The sequence below is a fragment of the Aethalodelphis obliquidens genome, unplaced genomic scaffold, assembly GCF_003676395.1.
Source record: "Aethalodelphis obliquidens isolate GAN/ISIS:26980383/991018 unplaced genomic scaffold, ASM367639v1 scaffold18, whole genome shotgun sequence".
In the NCBI taxonomy this organism is placed as follows: Eukaryota; Metazoa; Chordata; class Mammalia; order Artiodactyla; family Delphinidae; genus Aethalodelphis; species Aethalodelphis obliquidens.
Window position 1 is genome coordinate 3,568,301 of NW_020837962.1, and position 24,834 is coordinate 3,593,134.

The window sequence follows — 24,834 nt, forward strand, 5'->3', positions numbered from 1 at the left end:
TATCACATAATCCTCTCTATCACCCTTGAGGAAGTTTTATATTATCCCCATCTTATAGATTTTTTTAAATTGAGGCTCAGAGAGCTAAAGTAACTTGCCAAAGGTCACACAGCTCATACAGGGATTTGAGCCAAGGTCCTTCTGACTCAAAAGCTGTTTTGTTAATCACCACGGGGTCAATCTGATATACTGATGACCACAGAACAGAACTTAAGCTACCTCGTCACTCTATGTAACAACAGAAGTGGGGTTTTCTATGTTTAGTTTAGTTCTGTGAGAGCTTACAGTGTGCAAGGCACTGAACACAGACCGCTATGCACCTTCCAAAATACCTGTTCTTCCCTTCTTCTGTTTTATTTAGGGTGACAATGTATCCTATTAAAAAACAAAAACACATTTCTCAGCATCCCTAACAGAATAAGTACAGGCCACTGAAATGTAGGAGAAACTATATTGAGTGACTTGCACGTAACCTCCTTAAAAGCAGTTGGCACACACTCTTTTTACCCTTCCCCTGCTTCACCCTTCCTGCTGCTGAGAATGTAGATGTAATGGCTAGTGCTCTAGCAGCCATCTTAGACCATAAAGGAAATCTAAGCCAGAAACACAGCAGAGCAACAACAGAGAAGTAATTGACAAATACTCATTTGTTCATCTGACAAATTTCTGAGCTCTATTATGTGCCAGGCATTGCACAGGCCCCCAAGATAGATCCATCTGTGAACAGATGGGACAAAGCTCCCTGCCCCCACAAGGCCTACAGCGTAAGAGAAAAATGCAGTAACACCTGACTGTAACAAGTAACATATCAGAAGATGATAAATGCTACAAAAAAAAAAAAGAAAAAAGAATGACGGGAAGGGGAGAGATTGCACTATGAGATTTGACAGACCAATGACTAAATGAGGAGGAAAACAAGAATATTTCATAAGACACAGTTAACTCCACTCCTAGCGAAACCACTTTGAGAAACGAAACAGCCTCACAAGATGGAGAAGAGCTGCAGGGACCATCTGCGGGTTTAGTTCAGCCCTAACAACTCCTTATTCCACGTTACCAGAAACAAGAGAAACAAACTCAAAGGAAAACCTGTTCCACACTAGCTGATCGTTTGTAAATTGCCTTTTCGGTGCGGCTCACATGGGGGTTTAGTAGTTCAGCAGGTGGTGTTCCAGGACCCCCGCCCTCCGCTCCAACCGTGCAGCTCAGCTCTCAGCAAGGTTACATTTGGAGCTCCCAAGAAAGACTGCATTTGAAGAAACAGTTCTGCTTAAAATAAAACATCTTTGTGATGGCTGTTTGGCGTGAGCCGCGTGATGGTAGGTGAGCATCTCACATGTCTGTGTCTGTGCCTTGTCTGCGTTTGGCACCCGGGACGAACTCGGTGAACTTTTGTTTGCTCGCGGAACAAATAAACTTTGCAAACTTCCAGAGCCACTAGACTTGACAGTTGTCTCTCTTTAAACTGCATTACTGCTGCTGCCAAGAATATCTCCCCTCCACTGAGCTTCCTGCTGCTCCCCTCCCCGGCTCCAAAATAACAAGAAGTTGCTTAGCAGTGATGTCATTGCCACTGTCACCGCCTGCAGGGCATTCACATGCTGGCTATATTTAAGACCCAGACTTCATGTTCAGTGACATGGAAATTGCCACCTTGTGAATCGTACCGGAAAGGCAAGGTTTGAAAAATTATTTTCTACGGAGAACCAGCTTACCAACTCTGCCTCTTCCAAGGCAAAGAGGAAGAAGCCAGGGCGTTAAACTGAGCAAAGGGTCCCAGCTCCCGGGATCAGTGAGGTCTAGCTGTTTAATTCCAACCATTTCTCTCAAGTAACACGAACACCGACGTCTGCTTGGTAGCATCATCTCTCCCCCCGTTGGTCTCCTTTCCTGGGCTCTTCTGTTATCCCTCAAAGCCATTCTGTTATTTGTGTTTACTCCTCTAGACTTTTCTACCTACCTCTCATTAGAAAAGACAGCAAACAGGGGCTTCCCTGGTGGCGCGGTGGTTGAGAGTCCGCCTGCCAATGCATGGGACGCAGGTTCGTGCCCCGGTCCGGGAGGATCCCACGTGCCACAGAGCGGCTGGGCCCATGAGCCATGGCCGCTGAGCCTGCACGTCCGGAGCCCGTGCTCCGCAACGGGAGAGGCCACAGCAGTGAGAGGCCCGCGTATTGAAAAAAAAAAAAAAAAAAAAGACAGCAAATGGAGCATTGATGAATGGCAAACACATTTCCCTCCCCAGCAGACAATTATCATAACCTTTTAATGAGAGTTCTATCACGTTGATTGGTTTGGGTAATTTTTTATCTCCTCCTGCTCTGTGCTTTGATGGGGAAAAGTGATGGGCTTAAGAAACATTTCAGACACAACCACCTCCCTTTTCCCTTAACAGCTGCCTGTTTCTTGCATCTTGATGAACCACCCAATTCCGTGTCTGGTGCACATTTTGTGGGGAACATCTGGCGCCGACTACTAACGGCTCTGACACTGAACCATTCCACGGTGGCACGTGCTTCAAAATGCAGATGTGCGTGCAAATATACCTTGCTGCTTACTCCCTAAAAATTTTAGTTCGTCAACAAAACCTGAGTCTTTGATTGGATTCGAGAAGCATTAGAGAAAATAAACAAGCACGTGGCTTTCTCCCTTGCGCGCGATTGCTTTAAGAGATGGTACAGGGCTCCTGTTCCTCTGTCTGTTCCTGCCCATCATTTTCATTTGGAAAAAGTATCTAGGAAACTGACACAGGTCACAAACTTCTGAAAGGGTCACGAAGGAATGTATACGGCTCTCCAGCGTTCATGGTTCTAAGTTCAGACATGAATGCATTTGGCATTTCCATTCTCTGGCCTGTGAGGGATTCCCACGGCTCTGCTCCCAAAAGAAAAATCAGCTGGGGAATCACTCATGCCAAGGATACCTGCACCTTCCACAGCCCAAAAGCAGAAGCCAAGTGGTGACGAATGATGATGGAACCAGCTAAAGCTCTAGTGGGTGGGTCCTCCTGCCTCACCCTGGAGCCAGAACCACATAACTTGTGCCATTAAAGCCTTAGTATCCTTTGCCCCATGACCTCAGTCCTGGAATACAGCCTGAGGAAAGAAACTGACAGAGGCAGAACGAGCTACAGACAAGGGGATATCATCCGAGCCTTTATCTACAATCTCAGAAAACTAGAAGCAGCCTAAACACTAACCCACATGAAAACTGCAAAGTAAACTGTGGTGTGCTACACAGCCATTAAAAATGCCAAGGAAGCAGGCCCTCCATAGGCTGATGGGGGAGGGGGGATCAAGTCGCCTCTTCTTGGAAAGGATTTTGGCAATAGGAATCAAGAGTCTTTACAGGGCTTCCCTGGTGGCGCAGTGGTTGAGAATCTGCCTGCTAATGCAGAAGACACGGTTTCGAGCCCTGGTCTGGGAAGATCCCACGTGCCACAGAGCAACTGGGCCCGTGAGCCACGACTGCTGAGCCTGCGCATCTGGAGCCTGTGCTCTGCAACAAGAGAGGCCGCGATAGTGAAGAGGCCCGCGCACTGCGATGATGAGTGGCCCGTGCTTGCAGCAACTAGAGAAAGCCCTCGCACAGAAACGAAGACCCAACACAGCCAAAAATAAAAATATAAAAATAAATAAAAGATTACTATAAAAAAAATAAGAGTCTTTACAGGTACTCATACTTTCTAAAATGAGAATTCCACTTCTAGAAATCCAGCTCAAGATTTTTTTTTTAAATAAAAGAAGGAGTGGACAAAAAAATATGTTCATGAAAATACTAACTCTAAAAAGAGGGGAAGGGGGAAATGGTTAGAAAAAGAAATGGTGTGAGAAACAAGGACATAACCCAACATGTAATTCTACACGGCCGTCAACAGTAACATCCACGTAAGCGAACAGCATAGGGATATTCTACTTACATTTACTTATACTTTACTGGTTTTCAAAGCAGACCATCAACTTATGGATTCAGAATGATCTGAATTATGTAAAGTGAATGTACACATAAAATAAACTGGAATAAAACACAGTAACTGTGTCCAAGTGATTTTCTTCTTTAAACTTTTCTGTTCTTCCCAGACTTAAGGATTGTAATTTGTGCATTTCTTTTATATTCTAAGGGTAAAAATCTCTACTTAAACATAGCTTGAAGTCTACAGGGAAACACAAGAAAATATTATAAACAAAATAAAAATTGCCTGTATAAACCCCCCTACACTGTTGGTGGGGATGTAAACTGGTGTAGCCACTATGGAAAACAGTATGGAGGTTCCTTAAAAAACTAAAAATAGAGATACCATATGATCCAGTAATCCCACTCCTGGGCATATATCTGAAGAAAACTCTAATTTGAAAAGATACGTGCACCCTAATGTTCACTGCAGCACTATTTACAATAGCCAAGACATGGAAGCAACCTAAGTGTCCATCGACAGATGAATGGATAACGATGTGGTATATATACACAATAGAATATTACTTAGTCATAAGAAAAGAATGAAATAATGCCATTTGCAGCAACAGTGGATGGACCTAGAGATTATCATACTAAGTGAAGTGAGTCAGACAGAGAAAGACAAATATCATATGATATCACTTTTATGTGGAATCTGAAATATGACAGAGGGACTTCCCTGGCAGTCCAGTGGCTAAGACTCCACGCTTCCACTGCAGGGGGCACAGGTTCAATCCCTGGTCAGAGAACTAAGATCCCGCATGCTGCATGATGTGCCCAAAAATAAATTAATTAAATTAAATGAGGCATGAATGAACTTATTTATGAAACAGAAACAGACTCACAGACATAGAAAACAAACTTATGGTTACCAAAGGGGAAAGTGGGAGCGGGGTGGGGGATAAACTAGGAGCTTGGGATTAACAGATACACACCACTGCATATAAAATAGATAAATAACAAGGTCCTACTATATTCAATATCTTGTTATAAGGTATAATGGAAAAGAATCTGGAAAAGAATATATATATACGTGTGTGTGTTTGTGTGTGTGTGTGTGTGTGTATATATATATATATATATACACATACATAAAATTTATCACTTTGCTGTACACCAGAAACTAACACAACACTGTAAATCAACTATGCTTCTATAAAAAAAAAAATTGCATGGACACACTAATGGTGGTATAACCGTGTAAAAATTGTACTTAAATGAACTAAGAAATAACTGTCATGCTAGGGTCGTGAGATTTGGGACTCTTTTTTTTCATTTCAAGTTGTTATGTTGCTTTTACAACTTAAAAGTAACTTTTTTTTAAGTTATCTTTTCCAACATTTTTTAAATTAATTAATGTATTTATTTTTGGCTGCGTTGGGTCTCTGTTGCCATGCGCGGGCTTCTCATTGTGGTGGCTTCTCGTTTCCGACCACGGGCTATAGGCATGCAGGCTTCAGTAGCTGTGGCTCGCGGGCTCTAGAGCACAGGCTCAGTAGTTGTGGCGCACGGGCTTAGTTGCTCCACAGCAGGTGGGATCTTCCCGGACCAGGGATCAAACCCGTGTCCCCTGCATTGGCAGGCGGATTCTTAACCACTGCACCACCAGGGAAGTCCCAAAAGTAATTTTTCTAAGCACAGAAACAAGAGCTTTCTCAAGAAATCTCACACTGGCCAGTCATGACTGAATTCCATCCCAGAATCCCCCTTGTGGGCATCTTAACCAAAAAGCATTCAACCTGACGGTGGGCAAGCAAGGCAAGCTGCAGAATGATGGGCTCGTGTTAAAAGCCCACATGCAGATCCTCCAAAACCCACAAAAAGCAAGCCTGCATGTTGTTTATAGTTCAGTTAAAACTAAAATGAAAAGCAAACATGACAAATGTTAATAGTGCTAATTCTTATAGTGGACCATAGCATGCTTTGCCTTCTTCAAACAAGCCAACAAACAAAAACTAACTCCAAACTTGGTTCTGAGATTTTTTAAAAATCACAAGTGCCTTCACATCGTTCTAAGAGCCCAGGGGTTTCGAACCACTGAAATTCCCCTTTCAGATCATCACCAGCATCTGTGTGAGCCCTGGACACTCATAGCGGCGTGTGGCCTCGGGCAGCATCAGCACCACCCGGGAGCTTGTTACAAATACTCGCTCTCAGGCGCCGCCCAGGCCTGAGGAATAGGAGTCCGAGGTCCACCATGACCCACAGGTGCCTGGTGGACACGTTACGGTTTGAGATGCGCTGCTCTGAGTCACGGGCTGTCAACTTCGGCTGCACCTGAGCAGTCTGGGTCTTGCCTCCAGAGATTCTGATGTAATTCATCTGGACAGTGGCCTGGTCGTAGCAGTTTTAAAAGCTCCCCTGGGACTTCCCTGGTGGCACACTGATTAAGAATCTGCCTGCCAATGCAGGGGACACGCTTCGAGCCCAGGTCTGGGAGGATCTCACATGCCGCGGAGCAACTAAGCCCGTGCGCCACAACTACTGAGCCTGCACTCTAGAGCCCGCGAGCCACAACTACTGAGCCCACGTGCCACAACTACTGAATCCCACGTGCCTAGAGCCCATGCTCCGCAACAAGAGAAGCCACTGCAATGAGAAGCCCGCGCACCACAACAAAGAGGAGCCCCCACTCGCCACAACTAGAGAAAGCCCGCGCGCAGCAACGAAGACCCAACGCAGCCAAAAATAAATAATAAAATTTTTTTTTAAAAAAGCTCCCCTGGTGACTGCAATGTATCTACAGCCAAGTCTAAATAAGGCATTTAGCTCCTCAGCCCAAAGAACTCTTTATTAGATAGTTAGTTACATCCGAGCAACGGCGGGCTAGATTAACTCCCAAAAGTGGCTCTTTGCAGCCTTGAATGGAGGGATAATTTACTTGCGCAAAACCGGTAATAACAGTCACAGCTGGCTTTTACTAAGTACTTATGAAGGGTGCTCGCTGTGCGGAGCTCTTCTCGTGCGTTATCTTTTGTGTATTGATAGTACCTGGAAGAGAGAGACTACTATGTCGCAGTTTTCTAGATGAGAAGCATCAGGGGTGAAATGACCAGCTGAGATCACACATCTGGAAGTGGAAGGAGCGCTCGCAGGGCCCTCAGAGCGAGCGCCTCCCTTTTTTTGCACCCTAGGGGCCTCACCCACCTTACTCTAGTCCCGGCCTTCAGAAGCTGGACTCAAGTCCAGGCTTGCCCTGTACTTCCTTCCAAGAATGGCCACCTCAACTGGAGCACAGGGAATTACTGGCCAAAAGGTTAAAGTCTGTGTTTATATAGTCCTCCCCTGATTTTCAGCACTTAGAGGTTAGTCAGCTGTCTCTGGTTTCTCTGACTGATCCAGCTTCACACAGAATAGGTGTTTGATGAGTGAATCAACCAATGAACAAATGAGTATTAACTAACCAACCATCTTTCCCTGGATCCTGGCAGCATTAAACCTCAGGAAACCAGCTCCTCCTCCTGTGCCATGGTGTCTCCTGCCCTGACAGGCGCGTCTTGTCCTCACCCCTGTCCCCACACGCCAGTCCCGCCCCCACGCACTCCGCTCTCCTTGGCTGCTCTGGTGTGAGTCACAGGGACCTGTCAGCTGCTGACAAAGACATGCGGGAGAATGACGAAGAGCACAACTCACTCAGCTAGTGAGACTCAGCGGAGCGCGAGCGCCAGCAACCTTGGGGAAGGCCGCTTCGTACCCAAGGAAAAGTGAAGGACAGGAGGGGCAGGGTGGGCCAGGACACCAGGAGCTCAACGGAGAATTCCGTGTGGTCAGGGTTCGGTCCCCGGACAAGGATTCTAAAAGAGTGGCCACGTGAACATGGACCACAAGGCTCTTGAACACACAGTTCTGAAGGTACGTTTACAAACTTGAAGATGAGAACACTGCAGCAAGGGCCAAAGCGGTGATTCTCACTGGGAGTGGACACAGTTGTAAAGCTCCCCGCGTGACTGTAAAGCATAGCGAAGCCTAAGCAAGGCCGGAGTGTCGAGATGCTTTCGGTCACCACAATGATAATGTGCTGCCAGCACCGGGAGAACTAAGGCTACGAACTGTCCTGAAAGACAAGACAGTTGCACACAACCAAGAGCAAACTACATCCTGCCATGCTTTCAATGGTCCCGATGGCCCATTACGTGGGTGAAAAGCTTGTTTGTAATCTCAGCCTGTCCTTGAATTCATTAACTATACACTGAATAAACCAGTTTTTACCCTGGGGTCCACGCATGCTCTGCTCTTTCATTTTCTGTACTTCTTCTAAAGAGTGACTTCTGATCTTACCGCCTTTAAATCCAAACTTATGCATTTTAAGTAGGTATGAGCACTTAACTGCATCATGATTTTCTAGCAAAGCTCATGCCCAGCTAATATATATTGGAATCTACTTTGTATTGATATTATAAATTACTTTCCTATTATTTCTCCTTCATATTAGAGTTAGGGTGTTAGATTATTTGTGCAGGTAGGGTATGTTAGCTGTGAACTTCATTTCAGGATAGTAAAGGGGTGGGTTTTTAAGGGATACTGGGCTAAAATTGAGAGCTGTGCGTCTAACCACGCCAAAGTGGCTGGACTAGGTGCTGGCTGACGAGGCCAGATTATATCCGACGTAAACATCCCACCAAGGAGAGACACGCAGAGACGCTGGGATGACCTGAAGCCCAGATTTCACCATCACTCACGGGAGGGCTGGCTCAAGAACGACAACACCTCTCCTGCAGGAAACCTACAGTCTGCAAATGTGACGAGGAGCTGTGCCCACCACAGGGGTCGCTCACGCTCTGCCTCCCCACCACCCACCCCCACCTGATGGGACACGCTCCCCGACTGTCCTCTTGAGGAAACGCCTCTGTCGCTTGTTCTTGCTCCGCGTGGCTAGGTGAGGAAAAGCGAGCTGCCTCCTGGCTCCAGTGGGCACGTGACCCAGGCCCAGCAGCAAAAGTAACACATCCCGCTGGGGAACTGAGAGTGAATCCCGGTACTTTCTCCCCAGCTTTCGGGAAGACATGCTCTCCTTCCACTGGGTGCCTAGCCGACAGGATTTTGCCTAGTGCTGCCGGGGGGCCCTCTTGTCACCACGAGAGAAGAGCAGGCCTGAGAATGAAGCTGTGAGCGAAGGAAAGAAAGGGGAGACACGGAAGGAAGCAGGTCCCGCAGGCACCCCCCTGCCAAGCCCCTGGGTCCAGCTGGGCGGAGAGCTAGCTCTTCTCCGAAATTTTCAGTTATACAAGCCAATCAACAGCACCAGTTTTCAGCGGGTTTCCATCACTTCATACTGAGAGACCTCACACTACCTACCTATCTTAATCAATAAGATTTAAGTAGACAGCTGAGGGGTTTCCAGAAAGCCACAAGTCACCAAGCTTGACCAGAACATCACCGTGGGGCAAATGACAACCATCGACAGACCTGAAGCTAAGCTCAGTGTGACAGTTCTGTGCTGAGGGAAGGCACTAACAGGAGGAGAGCTGTCAGGAGACCAAAGAGCTGACGTTCCTCAGTGAGACTCGGACCAAGTGGCACTGTCACTGGTCCCATGGTCCCTGCCCTCCCTCATTTAACCACTATTACAGAGCACCTACTGTGTGCCAGGTGTGATGCCAGAGACAAGGAAGACAAACAGGTAAAGCACAGAGGCATATGGTCCTTGACCTCGTGGAGCTTACAGCCTAAAAGCAAACACAATACAGAGACACACTGACACTAATACAACTATAGTGGGACACTGGTTCCCATGGAAGGACAGCCACAGAGGGATGTGACCTAGCCAGTGGTGGGGCAGGAGATGGTGGACAAAGCCTTCTGTGTCAGTGAGTGTTCCTGATGAAGCAAGAAACAGAAAACCTGAATCAAAATGGCTTAACTAGCAAAGGGGATTTACTGGCTAACACAAGGGGAAAATCTGGCTTCCAGGGGAGGTTGATCTAACAGCCCTTTGATACTATAAGGAAGAACCAGTTCTCTCTCCCCTCCTCTCCATTCCAAGCTGTAGCATAAGCTTCACCCTCAGGCTGTCTCCCTCGTGGTGGTAAAAGGGCTACAGCAGTTCCAGCCTCTACACCCTCACAGCACATGTTCTAAAGGGAGCCACTCCAGCCATCCAACAACCAAGGGACCACCTTCTTCCAAAGCCCTAGCAAACCTCAACCACATCTCCAGAATTAGATCACGTGCCCATTTCCTGAACCAAGTCCAATCGCCACACCTAGCTGGGTCAAGCCATGGTTACCTGAACCAATCATTTCAGAAAGGAGATGGAATTATCTTGACCAGATTAGACAAATCAGGGCTGACCCTTGGTGTTTGGGAGAGTTCAACCCCTACCACCAACCAAGAGGAAAAAAATTGAAAAACCAAGCCATGGATGATTCTCCAGTGTGGGAAAAATGTAGGGGAGGGCTTTTCAGGAAACAATACAATGTCCACTATAGCAACTCTTCTTCTCGTGAAAGAACCCCACTCTCAGTCGCCTTCCCAACTCTCAGTTCTCAACCGTGGGCTTTTAGAATCAGACAACAAACCAAGTGCTAATTTTCTGAAATATATATAGACAAAAATTGGACCTTATTTCTGATCTCTACTCACCCTGGCTGCAGTTTTGCTTTGTTTTACGTAATGGGTTTGAAACAGTCCTCCAGAGCATGTTTCTTTCATGAGACAGAACTGAACAATGGGACATCATAAAAGAATGACAAATTCTTCCTTTTTCAGTCTCATGTATGACTCTGCCCTCTTGGCTTCAGGACTTTATACCAGCACTAGTGTAGGGATGGCAAATTCTTGTCCATGACAGACATCACCAATTCAGCACTCCCTCCTGTTGAGCCCAGATGAGACCCCAGAATCCTTCTCAACCCAAAACCCCAGTCAGCCACTCCCAGAGTTGGCAACAGGATGAAACCTACTATTGGCTTTCCCTGTCATAGAATGTATTCCAACTGGGAGGTGGCGATGAAAAGAACCAACTCTTGGTTCCAAATGCCATCCCTAACCCACGACAGGCTCAGAATTCAAGCCAGTATCCTCCATGTTTGACTTTCTCAACTTTGACCATTTGCCTCTTTTGATTAAAAACATAATCAATGTCTTTAGATGGACACAAGATGTTTATTGTTCTTTTTCACAAAAAGCAGTCTTCATCTTTCTCCAATAATTAAAAAAAAAAAAAAAGACAAGAGACTGAGCCTTAGGGCAGAAACAGAGATTTAAAACCTTCATAGAAAGCCAATAAAGGCCTCCCAGGGGGCTGGACGGAGTGGTATGAGCAGGGCTCCCAAGGTCCTTGGTCCAGCCTCACTTACAGATCGTGCAGACCAGTTCTGTCTCACATGCAGAACGCTGTCACATCAGATCACTGCTCGGCAGCCCAACAGGGACAATAAACAAAGGGACACATGCTGGGCCGGCAGGGCTGGAAAAATAACACCAGGAGGGCCTGAAGGTAAATGAAGGCCAGCAGTCAAAGGCTCCAAGATGCTCATTGCAGGGGAAAATGGGTCAAGGGAAGGACCCACGAGGTTCTGGCCAAGCCTCAGCATCCCTCGCCATGCCTGGCCAAGGCAGCAGCTAGGAAGAAGAAATCAGGGAACGCCCACTGAGCACTTGCGATAATTTTCGAGCTGCGCTGAGTGCTTTAGGAGCGTGAGCTCGTGTCATCTTCCCCACGATCCTACGAGGAAGCATAACAGACAGGATTCATCTGCCCCCCACCTGCCCTGGGGACCTGGCAAGGCTGTCAGTCATGGCCTCTGCTCACTCCTGGCCACGACATGCCCAAGGAAGAGTCTTCCTGAAATGTTACATATGGACATTGGAGAAAGAGTCTCTTCTCTCTGGATCCTGCAGGGGGCCTGGTGTCACACAGGTCATCTTTGCTGCTGAGTGCAGAGGCACTAAGACCGACATTAACACGGAGCCAAGAGCAGGGGGGAAGAGCACTGACCTCACGGGAGCACCCAGGTCCAGGGACCGTTCCAGCAACACAAAATTCCCCTGCGGACCCGAGCTAATTTGGTTTGGGTTTCTGCCATCAAAAGCATGAATATTAGTAAAGATTATTATGCCCCGGTTGTAACCGGAGATTTGAGAAATTAGTGAGTGGCAGAGCCAGGAGCCTGTGCTGCTTCCCCTGCTGAGGATGAGACATGGCCCTTCCACACCAGCAGTGACCAAGACACACGCACAGCATCTTGCTTAACGTCTCTGCACACGCGGTGTGGACAGGGCCCCACACCCACTACCCCCGCAAACTTTTAAAGAGGAAGAACCAGAGTCTCAGAAGGGGGAGGGAATGACCCCAGTCACACATCTAGTAGACCGCCTCAGGAGGAGAAAAGCCGTGACAAAAGGGCGCTCGGAAGGCTGGTTCCGACATGAGACACAGGCAGGAGAGGCCCTGAGCAGTGCTCTGTGGAATGATCCAGCGGGTTCTCCTCGAGACACCTTCCTCACCTCCTCGGTAATCACAACAAGGAGGTTGCATCACGGCCCTGGCAAGCTGGTAACTGAGGGAGCGATTTTACTCATGCACAGAGAGAACAACTCGCTCTGATCCCCTAATAACCACACAAGGCAGCCTGGTTAGTCGGGACTCAGGACTGCAACAGAGAGACCAGTCACAACCTGGCTCAAGTAACAAAAGGAATTTATCGGCTCACATAACTGACAAGTCCAGAGGAAAAGCAGATTCAGGGAGGACGGGATCCAGGAGCTCAAACAGTATCATTAGGACCTGTTGGTTCCCCCCTCCCTCCACCAGTGTGTTGTCACCATGTGGGGTCAGGATCTTCCCGCACGGCAGCAAGGACAGCTGCCAGCAACCCCTGGTTTCCATCATATCCTCCCAAGAATGCTAGAATTGGCTCTTACCAGATCAGCTTGGCCACATGCCATCCTGTGACCCAATCATCGTGGCCAAGGGATGGAACAAGCTGACTGACCAGGCCGGCATCATCCGTCCTGCTGTGGAGCGCAGGTGGGGCAGTGGTGGGGTCATTCCTGCCAAACCACTGGGACAGAATGAGGAGAAGGATAAGCCAGCCAAGGAAGACTGGGGTAGTGTTTGTCCCAGGGTGGGTGTGATAGGCAGCCTCCAAGGTGGCCCCCAGTGACCCCTGCTTCTTGGTAGTCCATCCATGTGCAGACCCCTCCCACATTGAACCAGGTTGAGCTGTGTGACAACAGAATACAGCAGATGTGATCGTGTGTCATTTCTGAGACTGGATACAAAAGCCACTGTGGTGGCTTCCATGTTGGGTGTGTTCCCTTGCTCTTGGGTTACTCACTCTGGAAAGCCAGCCGCTGGGCTGTGAGCAGCCCTGTGGAGCGGCCCACATGGCAGGAAACTGAGGCCTCCCGCCAACAGCCATGTGAGGGAGCTGGAAAGTGGACCCTCCAGCCCCAGTCAAGCCTTCAGATGACCGCAGCTCTGGCCAACAGCTTGACCGCAACCTTATGAGAAAACTCTGCACCATTCACACATTCTTCACTCACAGAAACCGTAGAGGATCCTCAACGTTCACTGTTTTAAGCTGTCAAGTTTGGAGATAATTTGTTACACAGCCAGGGGTAAATAATACAAAGAGCAGAAGCAGAAAATGTCCCTGCAATAAGCCCACAACCCTGTCCACTTGCTTCCCTCAAAGGTACTTCTGCTCAGGTAAATGTGTGTTTTCTTTCTGCTAACACCTGTCTCATAGCTTGAGCTTTCTTTTTTTTTTTTTTTTGAAGTATATATAGTTGACTTACAATGTTGTGTTAGTTTCTGCTAAACAGCAAAGTGATTCAGTTATACGTATATATATATTCTTTTTCATATTCTTTTCCATTTCATAGCCTGTTTATCACAGGATATTGAATATAGTTCCCTGTACTTATACCATAGGACCTTGCTGTTTAGTTTGAGTATTCTTAATTCCACAGGAAATAAGGCAATCAATTATTCAAGGAATGAGACTTACCGACCCTGAACAGCAACTGATTACAATGCCTCCGCCCAGCAAGGAGCAGCTGCTTGGCGCCACAAAGGCACTGGGCTGGTTATATGACCTTGCTCTTTGTTGAGCCATGATAGCACAAAAGGAAAGCCATTAATTTTGAGCAAAATGAACGTGTACTAAAACGCTAGGTTTGCTCAGGGATGTTCCCATTTTTACAATTCTACACTCAGAGCCAGTAAGCCCCACATACACCCAAACACGCTTCTTAGCATTAGCATACTCACGGCAGAAATAATTTCACTTTCTTGAGTCGGAAATAGCCTAATTCTTAATTCTTTCTGCACCACTGACGTTAAAATACAACTATTGATTAGGCAAGGTTTCTTAGTAATATAATTATTATACTAGAGAAAAATGATAATGATAGTTAACATTTTTGAGCATTTATGAAGCACATTCATGGAGCCGACATATGGTCTGTCCTTTTATCATTTAACCACTCTACGAGGTGGAGACTTCTCTTATCCTCATTTCATAGCCAAGGAAACAGAGACAGAGAAGTTAAGTAACCTGCTCGAGGTCCCACAGCTACTAAGCAGCAGAGCCATGATAGGACCCTCAGGATCCAACGCCAGAATCCGTGCCACCAACCACTAGGCTAAACCACCCGCATTATGAAACCTGCCACTTGGACACACGGGGACCTAGAACAGAGCAGCCCTGGTGCACGCATGCGGGCCTCGCCTCCAGCCTGTGACCCTGCACATCCTGCCTGTGTCCCTTCGGTGACAGCACCCCCCAGCCCCCAAGCCACAACTGACCAAGCGGGTCCACCACCTGACAACACTGACAGCTGCTCCTCCTGCAGCCAGAAGCCCGGAGAAAGTTCTGACAGTTGGCAGAGGTCAAGTCTGTCCGCAACACGTCAGCAGTTGAGTTTTTCAAAACTTACACATCCCACTGCTCCGTTCGCTTTCTTCCTGTTTTCTCCTTCTGAAGTGTCTGCCTGCTTTATACATGTTCCTTCTACCTGCAAACTGCAAACTTCCAGGCACCTTAAAAGCTCAGCTACCCACTGCTTAAATGGGGAGGCTTCAGATTACAAACCTGCTCAGTTAAGAAGTTATTTTTTTCTATTCCATTCATGGGCTAAATAAAATTTACCCAAAAATTATCATATACTCAAAATACATTTACTGTAAAACACACTCCAATAGCACATCGCTGCCCAGCGCCTTATGTACTTTCACACACACTCCTCCTCATTGGGCCCGCGCAGGGGGATAAGATCATCCTCTCCATTTCATAAACGAGGAAGCGCATGCTTGTGGCAGTGAAGCAGTTCACCCAAAACGCACAATTTGCAAGCAATGGAGCAGGGACTCAAGGCTGAGCTGGCTCCTAACACAATAAAAATGACAGGCGACAGAAGTCTGTCTTTCTTCGATGATTCAGAACCCAAGACTCCACAGACTTCAGTCTTTATGACAACATAAAACGCAATTACAACACAGAACCCTAGCACGGCCAGGTAAGATGCGGGTCCGGTTGAGAAAATGCCAAGTTAGGCACCTGGGACTGTATTTATCATAGTCATTTAATGGTCTGTGATGCTCTTGAGATGTCATTTTCAAATGTGAAAAAAGGAGAGAAGTTCAAATTAAAATTAAATATGGGATCACAGTGCCAACTTTCAGTTACATGTATATAGCAATTACATTAGTGCCACTCACATCTGCTGACAGCACGAGGATGGTAAATGCTGCTTCTGTCGGTTTACTTAACCCTGGGCTCCCCTGCACACAAGTCAGGTTTATCTCCTGGTCTAATTTTAAAGTAGTTTTAAAGAATGACCTGATAAACTGCTTATTTTACCTAAAATGGGGAAAAAAACTGGAACTCAAGTGTCCAGCAATCAGAAATGCTGACTTTAATATGGTGCATTAACTCAATGAAATGCCACATCCAGGCATATAGAAATGGTGACCATGAAGCTTCAGTGGTGGAGGGAGGTGGCCTGAGAAGTGACAGGCTGCAGATTTTAAGTACAGTACATAAAAATACGTTTGCATGTGAACAAATTCAGTAAAAATGCATGTTATTATGGGAGCTGGAGCTTGGCGGGGGGCGGTTGCTTTACAGTTCTCATCATTAATAAGATATAAACAAAGTCACAGAAAAGGAAATATAATAAGGTGGCTCAGATAAAAAGAGGTTCAACCGTACTCTGAATTAGGGGAATGCAAGTGAAAAATATTCTGCCAGCGCTGCTTTCACCTGTGATTTTATCAAAGACCCCAAAGTCGGATCCGCCCCGGGGGGCAGGGCTGTGCTGGGTGAGGCCCAGCCTCCCTGGAGGGCAGCTTGCCGACCTCTATCCAACTCAGAAAGGCACTGCGCTTTGACCCAGCAATTCTAGTTCCAGGAATTTCTCTGGCAAGCAGAGTCATATTGGGACAAAATAACAAATGCGAAGGTTATTATTATTAGAAGAGGTGAACGGCTAGAAACAACCGGGGTGCCTGGCTGTTGGCGTGCCAGCCAAATGAATCCTGGTGCAGGCGGGCAATGAGGTATCGGGGGCTGTTAGAAAGATGGCAGCTCCGTGTACCCAGCGCAGAACAATCTCTAAGCTGTGGAGGGAGTGGGGTGTAGGATACGTGACCACTTGTACCAAGGCAGAAAGGAAGGAGGGGAGGGAAGAGAAAGGAAGGAGGGGAGGGAAGTGAAAGGAAGAAAAAGTTTGTGCGTCCGAATGTACGCATCTGCTCACGGAATGCACAGAGCATCTCTGGGACGGCAACACTGCCCACCTCCAGGGGCGAACCAGGTGGCTGGGGGTGGCGGAGTTTAACCATCTGTACCTTTTGGATGTTGAACCACGCGCATACATACTATTCAATATTTAATGTAGTAAGTTAAATTTCAGATGCATAAATTTTATTTCCATTGGTCACTTTTTTTTTTTAGTTAAAAAGTATTGATGAAAGGTGTGCTTGGGGTTTGAACAAAGCCTCCCCCCCAGTCCCTCTGCCCTCCCCTACCTTGCCAACGCCTGGATCTTTGTGACGTGCCGCTCCTCCTGTTCGGCCACCTTCCGTTTCAAGGTGTCGACCTCTTGGCGGAGCACGGCCGAGTGCTCCATCTCACCGTCAAGCAGGTTCCGCAGTGACCTGGGGAGAGGAGGCCCACCTGCTGTCAACCCAGAGTCCATGGAGTCAAATCTTAGTTCATTCATCTTCCACAAGGCTCTGCATAAACTGCAGTTCAAGTCCATTTCATATAAACTGATTTGAGGAGATACCAAACTCTGCTCAAGAGCTTCTGAAGCAAAATTAGGATGAGTCCCCGGGAACCATCTGTGGCCTGGCTCTGTGGCCCTGAGAGCCTGTGGGCAGCTTACATCAAGGGAAAGCAATGAGCTGAACCAATCCCAGGCAAGCCCCCTTCAAGACATCCCACGCAGAGGTGCAGCACATTCAACGGAGACATCCTGTCCCAGCCGCACGGCGCAGGAGATTCAACAAAGGAAAGGATGCCAGGACAGGCCAAAAGAACCACCTAGACCACAAAAGCAGAAGACGGGCTCCGGCTATCTGACAGACAACGGGAGTCTCGTTTCTCCTGCCACAAAGCGCACCTTACCCCTGCTCCATCGCCACCTCCAGGTTAAACAAGCATAGAGAGTATCCCATGGAGCTATACAATCTGACATTGCATAGAATGTGTTTTATATTATATTTGGAGTGTGTTAACCTCCAGAACACATTCACTTGCGTATCTGTCATCCTTGGTCTTAAACAGCAGAGAAGACAGAAGCTCTTCCAGAAATAATCACAAGTTACCACCTAGAAATGAGCCAAGCAGGTTCTTCTGACCATCTACGTCGCTGGGCCTCAGATGGCTATTTCTACAGAACATTTACTAACTCTGGCGCAGCTACATCCTAAACCTAGAGGACACTTGCCACGTGACGTCAGAACACAAGCACAAGTGTCTGAACCTGCCCACCCTCACTGCTCACTGAACCCCACCCCCACGCCAAGACGTGTGTTCCTGGAAAGTTTTGAGAAAATTCCCCTCTTGGGGCCTGGAAACCCCCCAACACAAACACAGTGTGATTTTTTTTCTCTCGCTGGGAAGGAGAAGAAATTACCAGACAGTGATGACTGTTCTTTACAAGGTAAGACAAAACCTATGGCTTTTTCCAAGATAATGGCCCCAGCTGGATCAAGGAAAAAGCATCCTACATTGTCTACAGCCTGTCACTGGAATTTATTTTCGTTGCAAAATAGCACTGTCTGAAGATTCCTTTTTTAAAAAACTCTTTTGTTTTCCAAATCACGCTTATTTGCTTTCATATGTTTCCATAAAGGATGAGGGAGAAGCTTGTCAAGCAGGGCCCAAATCGAGGCTTCAAAAGGAGAATCACGACTGCATGTCACTAGGGACACAATTCCTGCTCTGAGCACAAGAATAAGAGGGTGACATGAGCGTACACACACACACTCACACACACACCCGTCCCCTGGCCCGCAGGGAGGCAGCCCGTCATGCTCGCAGAGCCTCGGCAGATAACTGCGTGCAAACCCCTCTACTGAGCACCCTGTGGCCAAGACGAGGTTCTGGCAGTGGAGCAGCTCACGTCTGGGCAGCCGAGCAGGAGCAGCATGGCTAACACCTGGCTGGTATCTAGCCCTGGTTTCAACAGGGAATCAAAATGAGTAAGACCCTTTGGCCTCTCGGTGCCTGCAACTAGGCTTTTGGGGAAGTCAAAAGACTCCAAATGCCATTTTGCCCTATGTGTCCCTGACTTGAGAAAATTTTAAGTATTCTAGTGCTTGGAACGTGACGGGTAGACCCTGAATTAAAGGTTACCCACTACTTAAGGAGGGTCGCACGGTGACAGCTATGGGGGTGGAGCTTCTTTTTGAGGTAGTGAAAATGTTCTAAAATTCTGGTGATGGTCGCACATATCTGTGAATATGCTAAAACCCATTGAGTTGAGTACTTTAAATAGGTGAATGATATGTGAATTCTATCTCAAAGGCTGTTTTTTTAAAAAAGAATTAAAAAATAAAAAAGACGGCTTTACAAATTCTCAGTTTGTTCTAAGACAGTGTAAGGATCATATAGTTTTCATTCCTTGCTAACACTCAAGCCACAATATATATGCTAAAGTGGTACATCTGACCAAAAAATAAGAAATCACTGGTCACAACTCTGCCAATTAAGCAAAACTTCCTTCACGGTGATATTCTCTCTGCCCCAGATGTAGAATGTCCACGGTAGACTGCCCCTCAAGCACGGAGCTCTCGATACCTGTTCTCTTCTTCCAGCTCATCCTTCCTGGTCATCATGGCCACGATGGCCTGTCGCAGTTCACCTAAGGAAGAAAGCCAAGTCCAAATTAACCAGCAGATCCCGCCTGCTACACCGCCCCACACCGGTCTGGATTATGTGCTATTTAGGGCCACTTGTCTAGACAAGTTCCCTTTTCCCTTTCAAAAATAATTCCTATACAGTCTAAGAGATCCAGTGGGCTCAGTCAATCACTCTCATTAGCCACACAAAACCCAAAGGCAGAGCAGGATGAGAATAACTGTGGAGGCGTTTCCTTAGTGAATATAATCAGCCGCTGCAGAAGAAACAGGCTGGTCATTTCTAAGCGCTTTTCCAAGTCTCTGCTACCGGACAGCAACTGTTTTGAACAAGAGTATGTTCCCAGTTACAGCTGTTTATCAACCGCAGATCAGACAGCAGATCACATGACAACTGACTCCATACCGACACAGAAATTCTCAAGTTCACTAAGAGATCTGGTTTTCCTGCGCTGACTCCCCTAGACTCTGAAGGGGGGTGGGGCCTCTCCAATGCACAGTCCATAATTACCTATAGGAGTGACTCTCCTGACATCTTCAACGTTGGAAAGCATTCAGTGATAGAAAATCACCCCTTTAAAATCAGTAAGCGCCCACATTTCCTATCTACATCAAAAACTTGTCACTGTCCACCCACGGTGGACTGTTTACCTTAACACTCAGATCTCAAGACCAGGAACTTGTGAATTTCTCCTGGAGAGCCAGTTTTGTTTTATTTTTTTCCCTAAGGAACCCTGTGAACTTTATGTCCCTCTTGGCACTGGCTGTGAGGAAGCTCACAGCCGAAGTTACAAGTCCAGTGAGTGCACGTGGCCCTGTGGCCACCACGACGTGTCCCAACCCTCCCTCTGATCGCCAACCTGTATTTCCACCTGGTGCCAATTTACATATAACCCATCTCACTCTATTTTTTTCAATCTGTTTTAATATGCTGCTTCAAGTCCTCTTTTGGGAAGAAGTATGGTTTTTGGTTTCTTTTTTTTTAGCTAAAATTTGAACGCTTCTACTTGCCAAGCTCTGTTCAAAGCCCATACTGGCGCTATCTTGTTTAGTCCTTTACACACACCTAAGAAACACTACCCCACACTGTTGGGGTACAAATAAATTGGAAAGAAGGGGGAAATGGGGGAGGAAGAGGACACAGATAAATAGGCAGGTCCCTCGGTCCCCTTATACTCAGGATGCCCAGGCACAAAGAGGCCCACCAAAGACCCTGAGGCAAGAAATAGGTCCCAGGACCCATGCTGCCCTCAGGCTGCTACAGAGGAGATAAAAGCCCACAGCCCAGGTCCCAGGGGAAGAAAGAGAAGGAGGGGAATCATGGGGGCTCCTCCTCAGCTTCTGGGTCAGACACCAGAAGCCACTCTGTTCAGAAGAGATGGGACAAAAAATAGACCCTCCCTGTCTTTTCTGACCCAGAGCAGCCACGTGGGCATCACAAGGACACGACTAGGAGGTCCAGGCCCTGGCTTCCCCATCGCACCTGTGACAGCATGAAACCTGCAGGTCACACAGTGAGAAACTGGGCCTCCTAAGGTGCTGATGAGGAGGCGTGTCTGAGGTGTCCCTCTCCTGGTGTCACCAAGGAAGATTCAGAATTCATTGGGTCGATGCGAACTTACTGAGCACCTACAAAGTCCAAGCCCTGCTCTCGGCACTGTGGGCAGAGGGTGAACAGAGGAGACCAAAGTCTCTACCTGCAGCAGGCAGGCCTCCTCCCCTGAAGGGGGACAAGCAAAGCAGCATGGAGCAGTCGTGGCGACAAGACATGCCAGGAGGAAAGCCCGGTGCGGTACACAGATGGGTGGTGGGAGGGTGCCACTTCCTGGGGTGCTCCGGGAAGGCCTCTCTGGGGGAAGACATGACAGCACAGGCCCGAGGAAGGGAGGGAACCAGCGTGCTGCTCTGTGGAGGGAAACACTCCACAAGGCACAAGGCACGTGCAAAGGCGCAGGGACAGGCGTGAGCTTAGTCACATGAGGACGGCAGGGTGACCCGAGGAAGGCGGGGAGGCCCACGTGGCCCTGCCCTCAGGGAGCTTGGAAGCTCAAGGACTCGATGATAATTCTAACACCCACCAGCTAAGCGCTCCGGGTACACTGTCTCCTTGGTGCCGCAGGGCAACTCTATGGAAGCTATCTCTGAGTCCCTTTTACAGGTCTGCTAACAGGCTCAGGGGGAGGAAGTGTAAAGACACAACTGGAATCTGAGTCCAAATCTGTCCAATTCCAACCTCTGCACTCAACCCCAGGAAACAGCGATAATTACCACCACTCACATGCAGGGATGTAAGAGCTACTATTTCATCGACAGCGCATAGCGACATTAAGTCAGAAGAACGAACCTGAGAGGTAGTTAAATAAGCTACACAACCACACACCTTTACATGTCAGAGCCAGGAGGGAAACCGAGGCCTCCAACTGGCTGGGGAGAAGACCCTGGCCCGTGGGATGTGTGTGCTGTGTCCAGAACCGAGGCTGCTGAGTAGCACGGGGCCAGGTAACAAGGCTGCAACCAGGACCCCTGGGGCTCAGTTCCTGGCACAGGTTGTAGGACCAGAGCCACACAGGATCCTTTGCACTTTTCGCAAGGTCTGAAAATTTGCAAAAGGGAAACAATGGGCAGAAAAAGCATTTCCAGTCAAGATACTACTAAAGGTTAGAAAGAGCAGAGAGGGCGAGACTAGGAAGAACAGAGGGAAGGAGGGTTAGGCCCTCAGCAGAGATTTTTGTTTTGTTTTGTTTTTTAATTTTTATTGGAGTAGAGTTGATTTACAATGTTGTTTTAGTTTCAGATGTAGAGCAAAGTGAATCAGTTATACATATACGTATATCTACTCTTTTTTAGGTTCTTTTCCCATATACTTCATTACAGAGTACTGAGAAGAGTTCCCTGTTCTCTACAGTAGGCCCTTACTAGTCATCTATTTTATCCTCAGCAGAGTTAATCAGCCTAAAGAGATAGGAAAGAGGCCAAGCCGCTGCCCTTCAGTCCAGGGGGGAAGGGAGCTGACAGAGACACAGATAAAGTCCCCATGTGCTACCTGCCCGGCCACGGGCTGCCTGGGGTTACAACGGCCCCCCCAGCTCACACATTCATTCATTAGTAAACATCTACTGAGCACCTAACTACTGGCTACAAGGCACCTTCCCAAGGGGAGAGCCAGGCTCCCGACTTACCTAATCCTTAACAGAGGATTTCTTAATGGAGGAAAACCACACACATTCACGTGTGCCTACGAGGAGACAGAGTCTGTCTGACTTTGCATTCTGAACATGACCAGGTAATGAGGGCCCTGGCTCTCAGCCTCTCTGAGCCTTCCTGTCAGGCACAAGGGGTGAACGGCACCCACCTTCCCACCTCCCTGGGATGCTGTAAGGTTCAGAGGAGAGACCAGACAGGACAGTACTAACTAAGTCAGGGCACTGCCTGTCGTGGACGGCAGTGGGGAGCACTGATAATCTAGAAGAACTCAACGTAATGCTAGATTTCACATTTCTAACTAAAAACACTGATAAATCTGTAAAAACAGAAAACAGCCAATAATTTAATCCCATGACACCACAGCCATGGGGGAAAAAAACAAAAATTCAAGACAATATATCATTGAAGACAGGCCAGGTAGTGTCTCTTTGGTTTTTATCTTCAAGAAACCCAGAGCAGGCGGCAAGGCTGCAGCCAGGTACTGGAGACGCAGCCTCAGGAAATGCTCCTTTACTCCAAGGCCTGTTTGAAATCTGAATCTTCTAACGGGGACTTCTTCTGGAGTTCTCAACTGGCCCAAACTTCTTATGGGAGCAAAGGGCTGGATAGTCATCATTGCAACACGAGACTAGAAGAAGTGATTTTTTTTTTTAACATAGACTATTTTGTAAAGCGGTTTTAGGTTCCCAGCAAAATCGGGAGGAAGGTACAGAGGTTTCTTCGTCTACCAGCAGCCCCTACACATGCACAGCCTCCCTCATTATCAATAACCCCCACCAGAGTGGGACATTTGCTGCAACCGATGAACCCATGCTGACCCATCATAATCCCCCACAGTTACATCAGGCTTCGCTCTTGGTGTTGCATATTCCACGAGTTTGGAAAACTATGTGACAACATGTATTCCCCATGACAGTATCATACAGAATAGTTTCACTGCCCTAAAAATCCTCTGTGCTCTGCCTGCTCATCCTCCCTCGCCACTGACCCCTGGTGAAATCTCCTCTTAATCAAGGGAATCATGCCAGCCTTCTGTTCTGCAGCGCATGGCACACGCGTGCCTGATTTACACTGATGAGCCATGTGCACTGGATGTAAGTGGGATGAGCGCTCGGCAGAGCACATGTGCCCAGCACACGCACACCCACCACCAGGGCACTTGGCACCGGGTACCCTGGACCCGACAGGACAGGAGGGTCGTGCTCCAGGGCCCTCAGTCCCGTGGCTGTGCCGAGCCTGTCCTGGAGGGAGCAGCTCACTGCCCATGAACACGATCCTTATGCTGAGATGTTGGTGTCATGCCCTCTCCTGGCGTCACCAGACGTCACCAACCCCTTTACCTGGCCTCTACTGCAGACAGCAATCCACCTGGGCCAGGAGCCTGTGACAGAGCCTTCTCGAGGGACTTTCCCCGAGTGATGTGACTGTACTATTTGGTCCCTCCCCACAAACGTGAGCGCCTCTCCCTGAATAAACCCAACAGAGCTTTTCATTATGGTGCAAACATTTCACACGAGCTCTCTCCTCTTCATATATGTTAATGGCTATGCCCGGGCACAATGCTATACAGCAGGTCTCTAGAGCTGACCCGTCTTGCTTGCCTGAAGCTTTACACCTGGTGAACAGCATCTCCCATTCCCTCCTGCCCCAGCCCCCCGCAACCCCCCTTCCACTCTCTGCAACTCAGAGTTCGACTATTTTAGATTCCTCATATAAGTGGAATTAGGCGGTGTTTGTCCTTCTGGGTCCAGCTTATTTTACTTAACATAATGTACTCCGGGTTCATCCATGTTGTCACCTATGGCAGGAATTCCTTCCTTTTTAAGGCTGAATGATATTCCAACACACTGTTGTTTCATGGATTTCCTTGTGTTCACCAATCCCTTCCAACCCAATATGATAAAACCCATCTACTCAGGCCAGATGAAAAGGCACCTCTTCTGGGAAGCCCTCCGTGATTCTCCTACCCCTCAGCAATCTACAGAGTGTGCAGTAGCTAACTGCCTCTGTCTCCTGCAATCATCTCACAACTCCTTAAAGGCGCACAGCATGCCATGCATCTGGGGTCCCCAGAGCTCCCACATGCCAGGAGCTTGGTCAAGGTCTACGGAAAATAAGTGATGCAGAGAGACGATTCCTATCTGAGTACAACACAACTAAAATGGAGGGCAAACGTACCAGCTGTCACGTGGTGGGTACTTCCGTGTCTAGTAACACGTCAGCACCAAAGCCTCGTTTCAATTCTCACGACCACCTAATGAGGACACTCAAAAACAAAGTGCAGGAACCCACACTGGGACAAGCCAAGCTGCCCGCGGGGCCCCAAGTCACCTTCCAAACCCTCTCTAAGGCCAAAAATT

At 47.8% G+C, this 24,834-nt stretch overlaps 1 protein-coding gene across 8 annotated transcripts in view; it reads right to left on the reverse strand.

Annotated features, from left to right (window-relative positions):
• Positions 1-24,834, reverse strand: part of SNX29 (sorting nexin 29) — a 545,670-nt gene that overhangs the window by 400,316 nt on the left and 120,520 nt on the right. For all 8 annotated transcript variants that reach the window (XM_027117362.1, XM_027117360.1, XM_027117361.1 and 5 more), the window contains 2 exons: positions 19,212-19,275; positions 16,934-17,062 (listed from right to left, as the gene is read on the reverse strand). In XM_027117362.1, coding sequence (XP_026973163.1) covers positions 16,934-17,062; positions 19,212-19,275 — 193 coding nt within the window. The remainder of the gene's footprint in view (positions 1-16,933; positions 17,063-19,211; positions 19,276-24,834) is intronic.